Raw genomic sequence first — 21349 nt, 5'->3', positions numbered from 1 at the left:
CTGCCACCTACAGTGCCAGCACCCCATATGGGTGCCGGTTCAAGACCAGGCTGCTCCCCTTCCAATCCAGCTCTCTGCTATGGCTTGGGAAAGCAGTAGAAGATGGCCCAAGTCCTTGGGCCCCTACACCCACGTGGTAGACCTGGCTCTTGGCTTAGGATTGGCGCAGCTCTGGCTGTTGCAGCCAATAGGAGAGTTAACCAGCAGATAGAATACCTTTCTCTCCCTTTCTCTGTCTGCCTCTACTTCTCTGTAACTCTGCCTTTCAAATACATAAATATATCTTTAAAAAACAAACTTCCAAATTTTTGTAGCTCTGTTACAAGTGGAATATATTTTTCTATACTGTCCTAGGAACCTGTGGCCTTACTAAACTCACTCATAATTTCTTGTTCATTTTTGGAGATCCCAGAGGACTTCATGCAGACTTGTAGATGTTTTCTTCTTTCCTCCTAATATGGTTGTCTCCTACAAATTTCCTCTCCTTAGTACAATGGTTAGAATCTCCAGTAAAAGGCCCAGGTAAAGTCATGTGAACAGACATCCTTGTCTTGTTCCTGCCCTTATAAGTTACACAGCTAGGCTTCCAAAATTGTGATGTTAGATGAGGAGCTTTTCGGGATATTTTTACCATGTTGAGAAAGTTGCTATTTATTCTTACTACTTTATTCCTTTTAGTATTTTTTTTGTTCTACTTAATACCATTAGTTGAACTCTGTAATTAGCACACAATTATTCTTAGGTGTTTAAATTTAACTGAAAAGAGATCCCTGTTAAATGTAAGAGTGGGAATAAGAGAGGGAGGAGATATACAGTTCAGCACATGTTCAATCAGAATTACCCCTAATGGTAGAGTTAGAAACGTGCCAGGGGATTCCAATACAACCCCATCAAGGTGGCATGTACCAAAGCCATCTCACTAGTCCAAGTGATCAATTTCAGTTCACAATTGATCATACTGATAGGTCTAAGAGTCAAAGGGATCACACAAACAAGACTAGTCTCTGCTAATACTAACTGATAGAATTAAAAAGGAGAGAACAATCCAACATGGGTAGCGGGATACACAGCAGATTCATAGAATGGTAGATGTCCTAAACAGCACTCTGGCCTCAGAATCAGCCCTTAAGACATTCAAATCTGGCTAAAAAGCCCATGAGAGTATTTCAGGCATGGGAAGCCAAGACACTCTGGAAAAAGAAAAAAAAAAAAAAAAAAAAACTAAGTGAAAGATCTCTGTCAGTGAGATCCCAGCAGAAAGAACAGGCCATCAAAGAAGGAGGTAGCTTTCTCTGAAGGGAGGAGACAACTTCCACTGTGACTATGACCTTGTCTAAATAACATCAGGGTTAGCGAACTAAGAGGCTTCCATAGCCTTGGCAACTCATGACAAGAGCCTCTGGTGATTACTGACACCATAAATGAGTGTCAGTTGTTAAGTCAACAACAGGAGTCACTGTGCACTTACTCCCCATGTAGGATCACTGTCCTTAATGTGTTGTACTATGTGAATTAATGGTATAACTAGTACTCAAACAGTACTTTATACTTTGTGTTTCTCTGTGGGTGCAAACTGTTGAAATCTTTACTTAGCATATACTAAATTGATCTTCTGTATATAAAGATAATTGAAAATGAATCTTGATGTGAATGGGATGGGAGAGGGAGCAGGAGATGGGATGGTTATGGGTGGGAGGGGGAAAAAGCTGCTATAAATCCAAAAGTTGTACTTTGGAAATTTATAGTTATTAAATAAAAGTTAAAAAAAAATTTATCCATTTGAAAGGCAGAGCCAGGAAGATCTTCCATCTGCTGGTTCACTCCAAAAATGTCCTCACCAACTGGCGCTGAACCAAACTGAAGCCAGGAGCCAGGAGTATCCTCCAGTTCTCCCAAGTTAGTATAAGGGCCCAAGAATCTGGGATGTTTTCTGCTGCTTTCCCAGGTGCATTAGTAAAGAGCTGGATGTGAAGTGGAGCAGCCAGGACATGAACCAGTGCCCATATGGGATGTCAATGCCACAGGTGGTGGCTTTACTCACTATGCCACTATGCCAGCCCCAATTTATTCTTCATTTGATGAAGGTTGTTATCATGAATGGATGCTAAATTTTACCAAGTAGTTTTTTCTTAGTAGGATGATAATTTCTTTCTGTAATCTGTATAATGATACATATTTTTGGTTTTCAACTATTAAACTAACTGGCATTCATGAAATTAAAATGACCTGTACTGACTCAATTTGCTAATATTTGGTCTTAGTAATTTTACATTATATTAATGAAAAATATAAATTTGTTGTTTTCTTTTCTTGTAATGCTTTTCTCTAATTTTGGTGTCATAAAGTGATTGCAGCTCACAACATAAGTTGGGAATTATTTCTCCATTGTTTTTCAAAGGAGTTTTTATAGACCTGGATTTTATTTCTTCCTTATATGTTTGTTAAAATTCATTAGTGAAGATATCTTGTTCTCCATTTTTGTTTTGTTTGCAACTGCATATTTGCAGTGACTACAAATATAATTTATTTAACAGTTATGGGGTTGTATAGTGTGTCTCTTCACAAGTTACATCTTTTAAGTTTTTTCATTTCATTAGTTATAAAATTTAACAGCATAAAACTGCTCATGATGTTTCTGTTTTACTCATCTAATATCTATATCTCTAGTAATGTTCTTCACCCCATTCTGGATATTGATAATTTGTGTCTTCCTTCTCCTTTTTTTTCAGGGGGTTTGGCTGAGATCTAACAATGTTAGGTCTTACTTTGCAGACTATGCTGTCTTATTCTATGTTTATAACTTTAATTTCCACTCTTATTTCTATTATCTTTTTCCTTCTGCTTACTAGATCATTAAGGTAGAAGTTTGCATAACTGATTTGCAATATTTATTTTTTCAAATATAAGGATTTAATTCCATTTCTATCTAACTACTAATTTAGATATATTGCAAAATTTTTATTTTTTTTCCTTTTTACTCTATTCAAAATATTTCACTTTTCTTAAGACTTCTTTGAAGGCTGGCACCATGGCTTAACAGGCTAATCCTCCACCTTGCGGCGCCGGCACACCGGGTTCTAGTCCCGGTTGGGGCGCCGGATTCTATCCCGGTTGCCCCTCTTCCAGGCCAGCTCTCTGCTATGGCCCGGGAAGGCAGTGGAGGATGGCCCAAGTCCTTGGGCCCTGCACCCCATGGGAGACCAGGAGAAGCACCTGGCTTCTGCCTTCGGATCAGCGAGACGCACTGGCCGCAGCGGCCATTGGAGGGTGAACCAATGGCAAAAAGGAAGACCTTTCTCTCTGTCTCTCTGTCTCACTATCCACTCAGCCTGTCCAAAAAAAAAAAAAAAAAAAGACTTCTTTGACTTACAGATTTCTCAGTAAGTCTAAATATTTGTGGATTTTCATAGCACTTGAAAATATAATTTTTGTCTGTTTGTTTTGGGTGCACTGCTCTACTAATTTCAATTAGCTCAATTTGGGTAATAATTCTGGTTTCCTCCATACTGACTTTCTATCGACTAGTTTTGCCAATTATTAAGAGACGAGGGTTGAGTTTGTTTGTTCTTTTTTTTTGTTTGTTTGTTTGTTTTTGTTTTTGTTTTTGTTTTTGTTTTTGTTTTTTTTTTTTTTGTACAACCGAGCCACCTCTGTCTTTATTGTCCTGTCTGTGCTCTCCTCACTCCAGCAGGAGCCTGCACCAGCTCCACTCCCTTCCTCTGGACCTGCCGGAGCAGGAGCCACCGCACCCCACCCTGCCTGAGTCATTCTGTCCCCTTCCCCCACACGCAGCACTGGGGTCCAGGGCAGAGAGGCAGCCCCAAGTCCCTCCCCTCAGCTCGTCCTCTGGAGCCAGCAGGGAAGTGGGGAGGGCGGGGCAGGGGACTGGCCCAGAGGAGGGAGAACTGGAAATCACTGATTTTAATGTCCAAAGATCAACCTGGAAGATGACCCCATCCTTACTAAGGATCTGGGTCCCCCAACTTCCACGTCCACAAAAACCCTGGCCCAAGGAGTGGAGAGATTAGAATTGCGCCTCCCACCAGCAGCCTGGCTTGGGCGGGAGCACCCAGAGGCCGGGTGGATGAATGGAAACACGCAAGGATCCGGTGGCTGTTTCGGCCCTATCGCTCCTTTTTCTGCTCCTGGGGAGCCTGTGCATTGGGGCTGAATGAGGTTACCAGGGCGGGGCGCTTGTGATGGATCAACAAGGAGGACACTCGGAAGAGTTTTCTCTGGTTTCTACCACGTGAGCACACAGAGACGCAGCCGTCTGCAAACAAGGAAGCGGCCCTCACTACTCTCTGTAACTCCCAGTACCTTGGATCCTGGACTGGCCAGATTCCAGAACTATTCGCTGCTGAAGCTCCCCAGCCGATGACAATCTGTTATGGCAACCGGAACTAATACATTGCGCCACCACAAAAATATCAAACTCTCTCTTCTGGCCCAGCCGAGTGAGTGCTGCCTCTCTCCCATTTCAGCTTTATCTCCCGCTAGTCTCCTGTCCTTATAGATAAGAAGAGCTATTATTGAATGACACACTTGCCCGTGCTTTCTGACAATCTTCAACTAAGAGCAAATCTTTGCTTCCACAGCCCCCCGCCCAGTTGCCCAGCCAAACCCCAAGTGCTAGACCATGTGCTCCCTGACACCTCTAACAACAGTCCCCGTGGTCCCTCACCTGGCTTAGCGCCAGGGATCCTAAGGTCTCCAGGCAAAGGGCATCAACACAGCAGATGAACTCAGAAAGGCTCTAACACAGGAATCCCCGGGGGCAACGGATGAGCAAAGAAGTCTCACCCGTTTATTCCTTTGTTGTTTCCACTCAGCATGTTTGCGTGTTACCTATCCAAAAGCAGCATGGTAGCTATTCTGCTTCCTACAGTCTTTTTAAAAAGTAATAATAAAATGCATCTAATAAAATCTTTGAACCAGTATCTTCATAAAGCTGGCTATTTATCTGTTTTCCAAAATGATTACTTTTTTTTACCATTTACAGCCAGTTATTAAGTTTAAGAACTAAAATTAGAAGGTTTTTAAACACAAACTAGAAAGATCAAGAAAGGTCAAACAAATTAACTTAATGATACTTGTATCACTGGCTAAATTTAAGTTTGTATTTAAAACTACACCATTTACTCTCTCCCTCTCCCTCTCAAATATTTTTTTTTTTTTAATTACAGCAAAGTAAGCATTTGGCCTAGCAGCAGTTAAGACACACACATCTCACATCACAGTGCTTGGGTTCCATTTCTAATTCCAGCTTTTGGTTGCAGTTTCCTGCTAGTATTGACCCTGGGAAGCAGTGGTAATAATTCAAACAGTTGGAACCTTACCACTCATGTAAGCGACCCAGACTGAATTCCCAGATTCTGGCTTCGGCCAGTCCCTGCCCTGACTTAGTGTGCATTTGTAGAATGAACCAATAGATGGGAGATTTCTCTCTGTGTCTCTATTTCTGTCTTCTCCCCCAACCTTCAAAAAAAAAAAAAAAAAAAAGCCTTGTCCTCAAATGATTTCCACTGTATCCCTAATTTTAAAATATAAAAAAATAAAATCAGCTTTAAAGAAATTTTACAAAAACTTTTTGAAATAATAACAGAATAATAATGAGCATGGCATCAACAATACTAGACATTATTATTTCAGCATCCACTCTTGCCAAATGTTTCCTAGATAGATAGACAGTCAGAGCTAGATAGGCAAATCACTATTATTATCCTCATTTTAAAAAGAATACAAAAAAACACTGAAGTTTAGAATTTTAAAATTAGATTCTAAAGATCCAGTAGTGAATAAGTGCCAAACTTTTTCACTGGAATCAAACTCAGATTTATCGAATTTCTAAAGCTGTATGCTCAGTGATGCTACTCTGTCTCTATATGGAATTGGAGATGATAGAATAAGAAATTTATATTTAAAATATGAAGCAGTAGGTAACAGCTTTACATAGATATGGAAGCTTTCTGTTATCCAATAAGGATGTTATAAATTAAATACGCCATTCAGAAATAAGAAAACATCTAAAGAGAAGATAAAGTAAGGGATATAAAGTTTCACATTGAGGAGAAAACATAAAGAATTAATAAAATGGATAATCACAAGCCCACCTCAGTGGACATGTGAGGAACAGGCTAGAAGGTATAATTCTCACAAAAGAGATATTTCATGCCTATTAAGGAAAAAAGACAGAAGAAAGCTCATAGACAAAATAAATAATGTATTGATTAATCAAATCTATCGATTATATCTGTGGAACAAAGGCAGAAATTTTAGATGAAGAATAATTGAAGACAAAATGAATGATTAACACAAGAATTCTTGAATTATGCTTTCTAAGAACACATCAGTTATTCTTATTCTGAAAAGTAAAATCATCAAACAATCCTCTGTCTCAATTACAGAGCAGAAAATGTGCTTTGAAGACACTATTTTCCTTCATTGATGTTCTGCTAACAAGATATGCACAAATACAAGAGAGAGTTATGCCTCATAAAAGGTCCTTACGTTTGTTCATTATATCCTCAGAAGTTTGTTCATTTGAATACACACTCTCATAGTATGTGATATTTCTATCTTCTCTCTGAAAATTCAATGGTTGTAATTCTCACAGTTACTCCTCCCTACACCATCTTCTGACTACACTCAATCAATATATACACAAATTATTCTTCAGAAATGACTGAGCCTCCTTAATGCTAAGATAGCATTTGTGATTTAGTCTATGATTTTGTTGTGTTTAATCACAAAACTCCCCTTGATGTAGCTAAAATGTAAAATGTAACATAATGCAACAAAGAAAGAACATTTATCTGTGAAGTAGAATGTAATTCATCACATTTTCAAGTGACAAAAAGATCAAAAACAGAATTGAGCTAACAAATCCTCCCTCAGTATGCCTTCCTCACTGCCTATTCCTCATGTTTAAGTAGTGAACGCTGTGTCTTGACGACTGCTTGAAAACTCACCAGTGTATTTTTATACTGATGTGAGCAAGGATGAACTGGCAGTAGCAGAACCGACATCACCATACCTTACTGTTTTCAAATCCTATGGAAACATTTATCAGGTGTCCCTGCCTTCCTCAAAAAGGAGTTTAATCCAAAAAAGGATTAGGTACAATATGAATCATTAAAATAAAATCAATGTCAATAGAACTTGGAGAACAAGTGTCTCAGGCACTTCAAGTTCTACTTTTGTTTTGTAGAGATATACTAAAATAAAGTTGGATTTCAGAGCTATGAGTAAAACTATGAAAAATTCCAAGGATTAGAGATTGTATTTTTGGATACCAAAAAGTCCTCTTATAGTAGTGATTCTTAAGAGCCTGGAATCACACTTAAAAATAGAAAGCAGAAATGCTTTAAACATTAGCATTACTCAAGATTAGTAAGACCATTAACTGCTATCACAATATAAAATATTTACTGATGGAAACTATGTGCATTTTAAAAGGCAATTAGAATTTTTCATATGCTAATTTTATTAATCATCAGTAAATATAGTCGATGAAAATAAAATATAACCCTTGTCAACACATTGGTAGGGGTTTTGCTTGTTGTTATTAAAGAATCTGCACTTCACTGATTTATGTAATGATTCTTCATATAGTAAAAATTATCCAAAACATCACATAATGTATAAGGAAAAGATGAAGAAACACTTTTTCACAGAGATACTTATTAGTCACAAAATTAATTAAAAAACAAGTAGAAACAATATCATTTAAAATATATTTGATTTATTATATATTTTAATACTTTAGCCTAATAATTGACCTTCTAGGAAAAATAAATCCAAATTTATATAAATGATTACAGGGGCCAGCATTGTGGTACAGTGGATAAGCCACTGCCTGTGATGCCAACATCCCAAATGGGTCCTTATTGGTTGGAGTCCCAGCTAGCTACTCCACTTCTGATCCAGCTCCCTGCTAACATATCTGGAAAAGAGTGGAGGATGACCCAAGTACTTGGGCCCCTGCACCCATGTCAGAGACCCCAGTAGAGTTCAAGGATCTTGACTTCAGCCTGGCCCAGACCCAGCCATTGAGGCTATTTGGGGAGTGACTCAGAGGATGGAAGATCCCTTTCCCTCTCTCTTTGTCTCTCCCTCTTTCTGTAACTCTGCCTTTCAAGGAAAGAAGTAAATCTTTAAGAAGAAGGAGAAGAAGGAGGAGAAAGAATGGCAAATAGCTTTAGCCATTTAAGAAACCATGCTGCCAATGGTAACAAATTTGAGAATCAAACATTTCTGATAAATGGGAATCCTTCTAGCAATTAAACAACAAAGCGTGTTCTGTATATCTGAGCTCAGAAAAATAATCCCATCACTTGTTATCAATAGGGACAATCTCTTGAATGTTTCATAGTTTTTGTGTTGCAGACACACATGACCGAGAGAAATCTCTGAGTAAAGCATCCATTTGTAGTTCAGTAGCCCTGTAACTTTATAAGACAACTTTTTGGCCTTGAGGAATGCATATTTAACACTGAAATTCTGGCATTGGAGTCTGAGCTTTATATAAGGTGTCAAATGCTGTGAAGTGCACTAAGGTAGAATCAGGTCTGAGTCGTAACAATGCCACAGACTTTTTTTTTTTAACTTTTATTTAATGAATATAAATTTCCAGTGTGCAGCTTATGGATTACAATGGCTTCCCCCTCCCATAACTTCCCTCCCACCCACAACCCTCCCCTCTCCCGCTCCTTCTCCCCTTCCATTCCCATCAAGATTCATTTTCAATTCTCTTTATATACAGAAGATCAATTTAGTATAAAGATTTCAACAGTTTGCACCCACATAGAAACACAAAGTGAAACATACTGTTTGAGTACTAGTTATAGCATTAAATCAAAATGTACAGCACATTAAGGACAGAGATCCCACATGAGGAGCAAGTGCACAGTGGCTCTTGTTGTTGACCCAACAAATTGACACTCTAGTTTATGGCGCCAGTAACCACCATAGGCTCTTGTCATGAGTTGCCAAGGCTATGGAAGCCTTCCAAGTTTGCCGACTCTGATCATATTTAGACGAGGTCATAAAAGACAGAGTGAGGATAGTAACCAATGATCCTAAGAGTGGCATTTACCAGGTTTGAACAATCATACAGCATTAAGTGGGGAAGAGGACCGTCAGTACACACAGGTTGGGAGTAGAGCCATTGGTGGTAGAGTAGAGGTTATGATTACAAAGGAATGAGGCCCAAGTGTGCTAGACAGGGTCTAGAACAAAGGACAGAGTCATTATTAGATGTGCTAAGAAAGGTGCTGTCTAAGCTACAAGTAATTTTTCTGATTGAGAGGCAAATAGAACCTGATAGAAGGGGCTTGATAATAATCTGGTGGGCTTTAGGCCTTGTAAGTTAAGAGGCCCAGACCTATCTATCTCTTCACATGGGGTATATCCTAGACTTTTAATTTGGGGCAAGTCATTAAATTAGCCTTGAAGTTGATTTTATCATCTGTAAAATGAGAAGTTATTTAGATCTCATGTTTTAGGAGTTTCCACATCAGTTAAATGTCTGAAGTTGTTTTATAAATTAGCCTTAATCACAACTATAAATTACTTCTATAAAATGCCTGTTTTGTGGCAGGTAATAAACTAGTCTTTGCATGCAGTAGCTTAATCCTCACAGCAGAGCTATCTGCATTTCAGAGAGATGGAAACAGCAGCTCAGGGAGGCTAATTTGCCCAAAGTCACACAACTAATAATAAAAACAGGAACTGGGATTCCAGCTGAGTGCTCTGCCCTGCCTTCATGCCAACTCATACATTCTGGTTTCTAGCCAACGAATGACAGAATATTCAATCATTAGAGCCACATGACAAGGCTTAAAATAATTGTTCAACTATCACATACTGGCATTCCAAAAGTTTTCTATTTGAACCGTAAGCACCAGCAATTCAGTAAGGACATTTCTATTACTTACAGCTGTTCCAAGGATATGAGGCCTTTAAATGTTTGCTTATCTAGTGCATGAATTTCATTCTTGTATAGGTACCTGAAAAACATACAAAATTTCATTAAATTACAAATTGGTATAGATACTGCATGTCTTAAATGGGGACTTAGAAAAATTAAGTGTGGACCTAACATGCTTAAGGGATGTTCAAAGAATTGCCTGGTAAGAGTGTTCCAAGGTTCTGATCAAATTCTCAAAGGGACCTTTGGACTAAAAACGTTAAGAAACTCATAGCAATTATGAAGAAATTGTGACCACTGCATACTGGGTAGTAATTTCTCTAAGAAAACGAAAGTTAGGCTGGGAAGGACATTTTACAATTCAATATGACACTGACTGTATTCAACAGGGAGTTACATTTGCAAAGTCTATGAGCGTAAGAATCATTGTATGGGGATAAAACATCTTAACAGCTCCATAGATTACTTCGGCCCTGCAGTGATTGTTAAAAATCTACAGGAAGGGATACTGTGAATGGATTGACAAATATGATGGTACCTCTAAGCTTACCAATGGAAACAATGTGTGTGACATATGAGCACTGCCTGTGTAATTTTTCAACCCAGGATGGCAAGATTATTTTTCATCTCTGATCTTTGGGAATAGCATGAAATGAACCCTAGGTGTGTTCTATTTGTGTCTCTCCAAGTTTGAGGCCATCAGAATTCCTGAAATTTCTGAAATGTGCCTTCTCATGCTGTGGGTGTACCAGAACCACCTGGTGATTTGTCACAAATACCCACTCCAGGAACTGGCTTTGGGTACGGCTGCTAAGGCACTAGTTAAGACATCGACATCCCACATCAAAGTGCCTTGGTTCAATTCCCACTCAAGCTCCTGTCTCCAGCTTCCTGCCAACACAGACCCTGGGTGGCACTGGTGATGGCTCATGTGGTGAAGGCTCCTGTCACCCATGTGGGAGACGAGTATTGGATTTCTGACTCCCAGCCTAGCCATTGCTGACATTTGGGGAATGTAATGAACCAATGGATGGACGCTCTCACTGTCTCTCACTCTCTCTCCCAAAATAAATATTATCCATCCTTCCATATCCTTTATTTATTTATAATAATACATAATAAGTAAATAATATGGAATATATAATAAATAAAATATATAAAGAAAGAAAAAATAAAAATACCTCCTTGAGATCTCACCCACAAACCTCCTCACTCACAAACTGACGGGTGGACAGGGACTAGGAAACCACAGTTTAACAAGCTGTCCAGGTGATTCTAAGCCTGCTCCTTTGTAGCCCTGACTGGCTACACAGAACCACAGAAATCACCCTTCTGACAGAACATGAAGAGAGGACTGTCCTCCCAAAACCTGTTTAGTGAAGCCTGAGATGGTCCCAACTAGCATTCCCTCCCCCAGATGAGAGCTCCAGTAGGTGTCTCAGCCACTAGCGACCGCCATGGATCAGTGTCCAACTGGAAGTTTTCCTCAGAATGATCTGGCACTGCAGAGGATCTGATGAACTTCCTTTGGCCGAACTTCAGTCAGGCCTCTGAACCTTCTCTTAGTTCCATGTGCTAATTTCTTTGCAAAATCCAGTTTAGCAATAATTGTCCCCAACTCCCATACCTGATCATTCTTGGTATCCAGTGAAACTCATTCCCTACCCTCGGTAACTGACCACCCTGTTCCTTCAGCAGGAACCCTCAGGAGGTTGGTTCACCCAGCATTCTCCCCGGAATTGATGTCTCCTTGTGGTAGTTTTCCATCCTCTGATTCCTACTCCTTGGCCTAAAGCCCCACTTTTCTTTGATGTATTCAGAAAGGACTCTGTTCTGAACTGGAGCCCCATTTCCTCTACAGCAAGAACACTGCATAAAATTTGTGTTCACCACTCGAACTTCTGTTGGGCTCTGATTGTCTTTGACAGATTGTGATCTGACCCAAAGTAAACAAAAATATAGCTGCATGTTAGGGTTTTCCAAAAAGTTTTTTTTTTTTAACAGATTGTAAGGAGCCTTAAGCTGTGGTCTCAAAAACCACAGTGACTCTCACCTGTGGGTGTGCATGAGTCACTGTGAATCAGGACTAAGTCTAAGGCATCATTCTGGGCTCCTCCTCAGGCCTCAGAACAATGTCTGGGTCTCTGCCTCCACAAATTCTGATTTAATAAGGGGTTCTGATTTTGGAATAAGCATTGGAAATGCTCAAAATGCTGTAGGTGATGATGATATGCAGGGATGTTGAAAACCATTGTTCTAGGGCTGCATATCAGGTCAACATGATTTTGAAGATGCATCGCAGAGGATTCAGTTATACCTCCATGACAAGGACCCTCAAACATTAAAATGATGAAGAGCCATGTCACTTTCACAGTATTCTATATTGAAGTCTAGAGAAGCTGACTCAGCTTCTACAGAGGAGTATTTAAACCAAGTAATCGACTTTTGTTGTTATTATCAATTTTAAATAATGATAAGTTGTTTCATAAAATAAGATAAAGTGATCCAATTATTCATGGAGGATTCTCAAAGCTTATAACTGAAAATTGGGGCCAGTGCTGTGGCACAGTAGGTTAATCCTCTGCCTGTGGTGCTGGCATCCCTTATGGGTGCCAGTTCGAGTCCTGGCAGCTCATCTTCCAACCCAGATCTTTGCTATGGCCTAGGAAAGCAGTAGAAGATGGCCCGAGTCCTTGGGCCCCTGCACCCACATGGGAGACCAGGAAGAAGCAACTGGCTCCTGGCTTCGGATTAGCACAGCTTAGGTCATTGTAGCCAATTGGGGAGTAAACCAGCGGATGAAGACCTTTCTCTCTGTGTCTCCTTTTCACTATCTGTAACACTAGCTCTCAAATAAATAATAAATAAAACCTTAAAACAAACTGAAAATTACCCATCATCACATGAAAGATCTTTAAAAAGTCCACAGAAATGTGTATAGATTGCAAAAGTTTGTTGCACTGAAATATAGTTAACTTTTAATTCATTTCCATGAACATTTTGAAATGATGTCATATTTTGCCTCTGATATACAGAATCATTTTAAAGTCCTATAGAAAATAATAAAGTAAAAATGACCAAATAATAGGGGGAAAAATTAGAACAGAATATTTATGGTAAGATCTGCACAGATTGATTGCATCAACAGAGTTTGAATTTGAGATGTACTGCCACATGTGTGAATATCTGCAGGAAAAATTCTGTGATGATGGTAACCAGCTGAATGCAACTATTTCCACATAATCCTTGAAAGTCATCCAGCTCAACAAGAAGAAAAACCATCAGCCACAATGTGAGCTGTGACATAATCTGGAGACAGAGTCATATTAGTTACATGAGTAACTCCAATTTCCATTCAAATGGGAGAAACACTACGAGCAGCAAAGTAAACTCCAGAGTCCCCTCTGCAGCAAGTTCTGCTGGGGTCTCATAGATGAAGAGAATATGGTGGGCGCTGGAAAGAAATGGAGCAGGGAAAGGTGAGGTACTAGCCTAAGGAGTACCTCTCTTAGACAGGCTCCTGGCTCCTGGAGAATTCAAAGAAAGAGACTTAAATGAATAGGGGGAGGCACTTTACCAGCATGAGGTATCTTACAGAGGACTGGTATTAAAGAGAAGGAAGAAATCAAGAAGCCAACATTGCAATAAACTAATACCAAGATGATTATTATGTACCAAGTTTAATCACTGTGAGAAAAGTTATCTATAAATATTAAAAAGAGAAATCAAGAAAAATCAACCTGATACTATATTTAAATTTAAAATAAAAATATAAAATCACAATTTTAAAAGTACTTCTTAACAATTTCATTTACAGGAACATAAAAAAAGAATAAACCAACTAGGAATAAACTTAACCAATGCAGTGAAAAATTTGTACACTGAAGATTACAAACTGTTACTGTAAGAAATTAAATACAAGTAAATGATTATCCATCCCATTGTCATAAGACTTAATATTGTTAAAATGTCAATACTATCCAAAATGATCTACAGATGTAATGCATCCCCTGTAAATAGAACTAGAAAATCCAATCCTAAAACTCATATGTCATGTGAAAAGACAAAACAAAATTGGAGATCTCACACTACCTGATTTTAAAACTTATTACAAATGTGTATTAAGCCAAACAGCGTGGTACTCGCATAAAGACAAGTATACAATTAATGGAATAAATAGAGCAGTGGACTAAAATAGCACAAAAATGAGCCATCACATACATAGTCAAGGGTGCCAAAAATGCAAAATAGGAAAAGGACAAACTCTGCAACAAATTGTTGGGAAAACTGGATATCCACATGGAAAAGAATGATGTTGGAACATCATCTTACCCTATGTACAAAATTAACTCAAAGTGGATCAAAGATCTAAATATAAGACTTCAAACTGTACAAAATCTTGGAAGCAAACATGAGATGAAACCTTCAAGACATTTTTTTGGCAGTTGTTTCTTGGCTATAACACCAAAGCAAAGGCAACAAAAGTAAAATAGATAAAGCTTACACCAAAATTAAGAATTTCTGTGCATTAATGTGGGTGTTGGCATAACTGTTAAGATGTCACTTAGAACATTCACATTTCATATCAGAGGTTCTGGGTTTGAGTCAGGCTCCACTCCCCAATGCCAGCTTCCTACTGATGCAGATGGCACAGGTGCATGGGAGATCTTGATTGGATTCCACTCCTAGTTTGATTTGGCACAGTCCCAGCTATTAAAGATGGCTGGAGAGTAAACTAGAAGATTGCTGATCTCTGCTATCTGTCTCTCTCTATTTCTGTCTCTCAGTCTTTTAAATAAAGAATAAACTACGTTTTTAAAAGAAAGGCTTTCTGTGCATCAAAATACAGCAGTAAGGAACAATGAAACCCAGTCATTTGAAACAAGATGGAGGGATCTGGAAAACATCATGCTGAGTGAATTAAGCCAGTCCCAAAGAGACAAATATCATTTGTTTTCCCTGATCGGCGACAACTAACTGAGCACCAAAGGGGAAACCTGCTGAAGTGAAATGGACACTATAAGAAACAATGACCTGATCAGCTTTTGTACTGACTCTAGATATACAATGTAATACTTTATCCTCATAATTTGTGTTTCTGTGTGGGCACAAACTGATGAGGTCTTTACTAATTATATATTGAAGTGATCTTCTGTATATAAAGAGAATTGGAAATGAAAAAAAAAACAACCTGGTGTTAAAATGGAAATGGCATAGAAAATTAATTAATTTGAAAAAAAATTATGTAGGTTCTCTGTCTTTAATGTGCTGTACATTGCTATTTAATGCTATAATTAGTAATCCAATGGTAGTTTCTTCACTTTATGTTGCTATATGGGCAAAATGTTGAAATCTTTAGCTAATATATACTAAACTGATCTTCTGTATACAAAGAGAATTGAAAATGAATCTTTACATGAATGGAAGGGGAAAGGGAGCGGGAAAGGGGAGGGTTGTGGGCGGGAGGGAAGTTATGGGAGGGGGGAAGCCATTGTAACCCATAAGCTGTACTTTGGAAATTTATATTCATTAAATAAAAGTTTAATAAAAAAAACCATAATCAATTAAGTGAAAAGACAGACTACACAATAGGAGAAAATATTTCCAGTTGATATATCTAATAGAGTTAATACGTAGAAGGAACTGTAACTCAGCAATAAAGAGCAACCCAACTAAAAAAAAAAAAAAAAAAGCCAAGAGAGCCGAAGCTGTGGCATAGCAGCTAAAGCCACCGCCTGCAGTGCTGGCATCTCATATGGACGCTGGTTCAAGTCTTGGCTGCTCCACTTCCGATCTAGCTCTCTGCTATGGCATGGGAAAGCAGTAGAAGATGGCCCAAGTCCTTGGGTCCCTGCACCCCCGTGGGAGACCTGAAAGAAACTCTTGGCTCCTGGCTTTGGATCAGCTCAGCCCTGGTTGTTGCAGCCATCTGGAGAGTGAACCAGCAAATGGAAGACCTCTCGCTATCTCTCTGCTTCTTCCTCTCTGTAACTCTGCCTTTCAAATAAATAAATAAATATTTTTTTTAAAAATAGCCAAAAGATTTCAGTAGAGATTTCTTCAGGGAGGATACAAAAGTGACTGATGAGAATATGAAAAGATATTCAACATAACTCACCAATAATTAATAAATTGCAAAATAAGGTCATGATATATCATCTCACACATTATAGTATGACTATTTTTAAAAATGATAAATGTTTGCAAGGATATGGGGCAAGTAGGAATCTTTGTACACTTTTGGTAGGAACGTAAGGTGATGTATTCACTATGAAAAACAGGAGGGCTTGTCGAAACTACAAAGAGAACTACCTCATGATATAGCAATGCCACTTCAGGCATATATAGGAAAAGAACTGAAAGCAGGATGTAGAAGAGACATTTCCATCTCTATGTTCCCACCAGCACTATTTACACAGCCAAAAGGTGGAAGCACTCCAAGTCTCCACTAATGGATGAATGGATAAACAGAATGGAGTATAAACAAACAGAATAGTATTCAGCCTTCTGACACATGGTATAACATGGATAAACCTGTACGGCATGAAGTGAATAAAATTAGCCAGTCACAATAAGACAAATATTGTGAACTTCCACTTACATGTGTGTCACCAGTACTCAAATTCACATTAACAGAAATGAGAATGTCAGCTGCCAGGCTCTTTGGGAAGAGGAAAATGGAGAGCTATTTTTTAATGAGCACAGAATTTCAGTTTTGCAAACTTAATAAATTCTGGAGACCAATTAAACCACAGTGCAAATATACTGAATACTACTAGACCATGCATTTAGAAATGGTTAAGGTGGTATATTGTGTATTACATGTTTTTACCACAATTAAATTTTTTAATTCAAAAGATGTAAAAAACAATCAAAATTGTATAACATATCTGTGTTCTAAATAAAGAAAAATTATACCCAAAACATTGATAGTGATGGCAGATCCAGGGTTTTGCATAATTTTATTTTTGTGATTTTCTGCATTTTTCAAAATTTTCTAAGACAACCATATATTAATATATTGCTTATTTATTTTCACAATATAAGTGAGAATTTGTATTACTTTGGGCTGCTGTGATGGTGCAGAGGTTAAACCACTGCTTGTGACACCTACGTTCTATATCAGAGTGTCACTTTGAATCCATGATAATATGCCTTGGAAATCAGAAGATCCATATACTTGGACCACTGATGCCCACATATGAGACTAGGACAGAGTTCCAGGCTCTTGGTTTCCACCTGGCCCAGCCCTGGCCTTTATGGCCATTCATGAAGTGAACCAGCAGGTGAAGGACCTCTCTTTGCCTCTCTGTTACTATTTCAAATGAATAAATAAATCCTTAAAAATTGTATTACATTGTAATATATGTAAATTAAAAAATAAATCAAGTTCATTTATATTCTGTTTGCCCTGGAGAGTAATGGTGCTTTAAAATTTCTGTTTCATATTTTGGGTTATTCATAGCATGAAATGTTATGTTATTTGACCATAATAACAGAAGATTTAGCCAATTCATTCTTTGTCTTGCATGCTTCGTTGAATTTCTTTAACTAACTAAAGATCCTTTTCCTAAGCCCAGAAAGATAAATATGTGAACTTTGTAACTCCACTAGTAATTTTTGATAATGGAACACAGAAAATAGATATCAAATGTTCAACTTTTGAGTCTCAAAAATCCAGCCTAGATTTTACAGTGAAATGTTGAGAAACACTTGCTGAGATAATGTGTTAACTTCTTCACCCCACCTTTCAAGAGTAGATTAAGGAACATATGCAGTTGTCTTAATCAGCTCAGGCTGATTTAAAAAATAATTCTGTCCTCTAAAAGATTTGAAAGGACACCTGCTGTTCGGATTTTATTTTTAAGCACTGTTTTTCACTGGAAATCAAGATCTTTGAATGAATGGCTATTTCTGGGTCCTAGGCAATAGTGGTATTTAATATACATGTCCCATGTTATAGAACGCACTCAAGTGTGATAAGATCTTGTCAAAAGGACAAAGCAGTTGGTTTGAAAGGGCCCCCACTAGCCGTATTTTGAACTCCTATGAGGATGAGCAGCAATGATGATGGAACTGTTTATAAAACATTAAACTGAAAATTCCATGAGTCCAAAGAGAGAAGAGAAGAAAACAGAAAGACAGAGGTACATGTGATGGGGGGTGGGGGAGGGAAGGGATCTCTTTTCAGAAGATTGTCAGTTAATAAAAATATACAGTGACAAAATTAAAAAATTGGCCAGCGCCGTGGCTTAACAGGCTAATCCTCCGCCTTGCAGCACCGGCGCACCGGGTTCTAGTCCCGGTTGGGGCACCGGATTCTGTCCCAGTTGCCCCTCTTCCAGGCCAGCTCTCTGCTATGGCCCAGGAAGGCAGTGGAGGATGGCCCAAGTCCTTGGGCCCTGCACCCCATGGGAGACCAGGAGAGGCACCTGGCTCCTGGCTTAGGATCAGCGCGGTGCGCCGGCCGCAGCGTGCCTACCGCGGCGGCCATTGGAGGGTGAACCAATGGCAAAAGGAAGACCTTTCTCTCTGTCTCTCTCTCACTGTCCACTCTGCCTGTCAAAAAAAATTATAAAATTAAAAAATTATAATTTTGCAAGCTACATAAAATAGACAAGGCTATTCCACGATTGATGAAATCATGAGTGAAATTTTGTACATAAGAAAGTAATTATCTTTTGTATATCCCAAGCCATGTTGTTATTACTTATTAATCTCAGATTTGTTGTTGCTTCTTCGGAATTTCCTGGATAAGTAATCATGTCTTCTGCCAGTAACAGTGGTTTCATTTATTTCTTTATAATCTGTTGTTTCCTGATTCATCAGCTAGGACTTCCTGTAAAATAATGACTAGGGAAGGGAAGTGGGGATATCCTTGCCTTGTCTTTAATCTTAATGAGAAAGCAATGATTTCTCACATTAAGTATGATGATAGTCATAGATAGATTTTGGTTGATGTTCTTAATCAAATTGAGAAAGTTACCCTTCCTCCATGTTTGCTCAAAGTTAAGTATTAGATTTTGTCTAAAGCTTCTTTTCTATCATCTGATATAATTGTGACTTTTCTTCTCTATCCTGTGACACATCCCATTCATTGATTCTTGAAATTCTAAGCCACTCTTGCACATCAGGGATAAATTCTACTACTTTGGGATGTATAATTCTTTTTATACATTGTTAAATTTCATTAGCTTATGTTTTGTTGAAGATTTTTGTACACATGTTCCTGAGAGTAACTGGTCTATAGATACAGTTTTTAGTAGGTAATGTTGGATTGAAAGAGTAAATGAGAAAGTAGTCCTACTGCCTCTGTTTCTCTGGAGGAGACTGTAGAGAATTAGTATCATTTTCCTTTCAATGTTTGGTAGAATGTACCAGTGAAATCATCTTTGCTCTGATGCTTTCAGTTTTGTAAGGTTATTAATCATTGATTAAAACTGTTTAAAAGATATGGGTCTATCTGGATTATCTGGATTTTTTCCTTGGGTGAGTTTGGTAGGTTATGTCTTTCAAGAAATTGTTTCTCTTTTTCCAGTCATCAGTTGATGGACATCTGGGTTGACTCCATATCTTAGCTATTGTGAATTGAGCTGCAATGAACATGGGGGTACAGGTAACATTTACATCTGCTTATTTTATTTTCCTTGGGTAAATTTCCATGTGTGGGATTGCTGGCTCATATGGTAGATCTATTTTCAGATTTTTGAAGTATTTCCATTATGTCTTCAACAATGACTGCAACAATTTACATTCCCACCAAAAGTAGAATAGGATACCTTTTTCCCCACATCCTCACCAGCTTTTACTGTTTATTGATTTCTGTATGAGAGCCATTCTAATTGGAGTGAGGTGAAACCTCATTGTGAGTTTGATTTGCAATTCCCTAATGGTATAGTAATTCTGAGAATTTTTTTCATGTGTCTGTTGGCCATTTGGATTTCCATTCTTCAAAAATTCCTATTCATGTCCTTTGCCCATCTCTTAACTGGATTGCTTCTTTTGTTGTTGTTAAGTTTCTTGATCTCTTTACATATTCTGGTTATTAATCCGTTATCAGTTTCATAGTTTGCAAATAATTTCTCCCATTCTGTCGATCACCTCTTCATTTTGCTGAGTGTTTTGTTTTGTTTTGCTTTTTGTTTTGTTTTGTTTTGTTTTGTTTTTTCAGTGCAGAAGCTTCTCAGCTGATGTAATCTTATTTGTAAATTTTGGCTTTGAATGTCTGTGCTTCTTGGATCTTTTCCAAGAAGTCTTTGCCTTTGTCAACGTCTTAGGGAGTTTCCTCAATGTTCTCTGGTATTTTGAGTGTATCAGGTCTTATATTTAAGTCCTTGATACATTTACATTTTGAGTGCATTTTTTTATAATGTGTATGGTAGGGGTCTTGTTTCATACCTCTGCACATAGAGATCCAGTTTTCCCAGCACCATTTGCTGAAGAGACTGCCCTTGTTCCAGGGATTGATTTTAGCTCCTTTGTAAAGATAAGTTGGTTTCAGATGAATGGACTGATTTCTGGAGTTTCTATTCTGTCCCATTGGCCTACATTCATGTTTTTGTGCCAGTACCATGCTGTTTTGACTATAACTGCCCTTTAGTATTTCTTGAAATCTGGTATTGTGATGCCTCCAATTTTGTTTTAGTTGTATAAGATTGCTTTAGCTATCTTGGGTCTCTTGTGTTTCCATATGAATTTCAGTATCATTTTTTCTAGACCTGAGAAAAATGGCATTGCTATTTTAATTGGGACAGCGTTCAATCAGTAAATTGCTTTAAGTAGTATGGATACTTTGATTATATTAATTCTTCCAATCCAAAAACATGGAAGATTTTTCCATATTTTTGTGTCTTCTGTTTTTCTTTGATTTTTTTTTTAATTCTCATCCTAAAGATATTTGATTTCCTTGGTTAAATTTATTTATTTATTTTATTTTTGGTAGCTATTGTGAATGAGATTGATCTTAGAAGTTCTTTCTAGGCCATGACATTGTCTGTTTATACAAAGGCTATTGATTTTTGTGTGTTGATTTTATATCCTGCCACTTTACCAAACACTTTTAGGAGTTCCAATAGTCTCTCAGTGGAATCTTTTGGAACCCTTATATATAGAGTCATGTTATCTGCAAATAGGGATAACTTGTCTCCCTCCTTTCCAATTTGTATCCTTTTGATTTCTTTTTCTTGCCTAAATGCTCTGGCTAAAAATTCCAGAACTATATTAGATAGCAATGATGAGAGTGGCATATTTGTCTGATTCCAGATCTTAGTGGGAATGCTTCCAACTTTTCCCCATTCAATTAGATGTTGGATGTGGGTTTGTCATAAATTACCTTGAATGTACTGAGGAATGTTCCTTTTATACCCAATTTTCTTAAGGTTTTTATCATGAAAGAGTGTTGTATTGATTCAAATGCAT

The 21349-nt window shown here is 38.0% G+C and overlaps 1 protein-coding gene across 1 annotated transcript in view; it reads right to left on the bottom strand.

Moving 5' to 3' along the window:
- The window catches only part of PXDNL (peroxidasin like), a 547360-nt gene that overhangs the window by 248858 nt on the left and 277153 nt on the right, over nucleotides 1–21349 (bottom strand). Inside the window, exon 4 of the mRNA XM_062189595.1 lies at nucleotides 9939–10010. Within this exon, the coding sequence (XP_062045579.1) occupies nucleotides 9939–10010 (72 nt within the window). The remainder of the gene's footprint in view (nucleotides 1–9938; nucleotides 10011–21349) is intronic.

Source organism: Lepus europaeus, chromosome 4, assembly GCF_033115175.1.
Source record: "Lepus europaeus isolate LE1 chromosome 4, mLepTim1.pri, whole genome shotgun sequence".
NCBI classification, from domain to species: domain Eukaryota; kingdom Metazoa; phylum Chordata; class Mammalia; order Lagomorpha; family Leporidae; genus Lepus; species Lepus europaeus.
The sequence above is the reverse complement of the archived record's forward strand: the minus strand, read 5'-3'. Positions and strand labels throughout refer to the sequence as shown.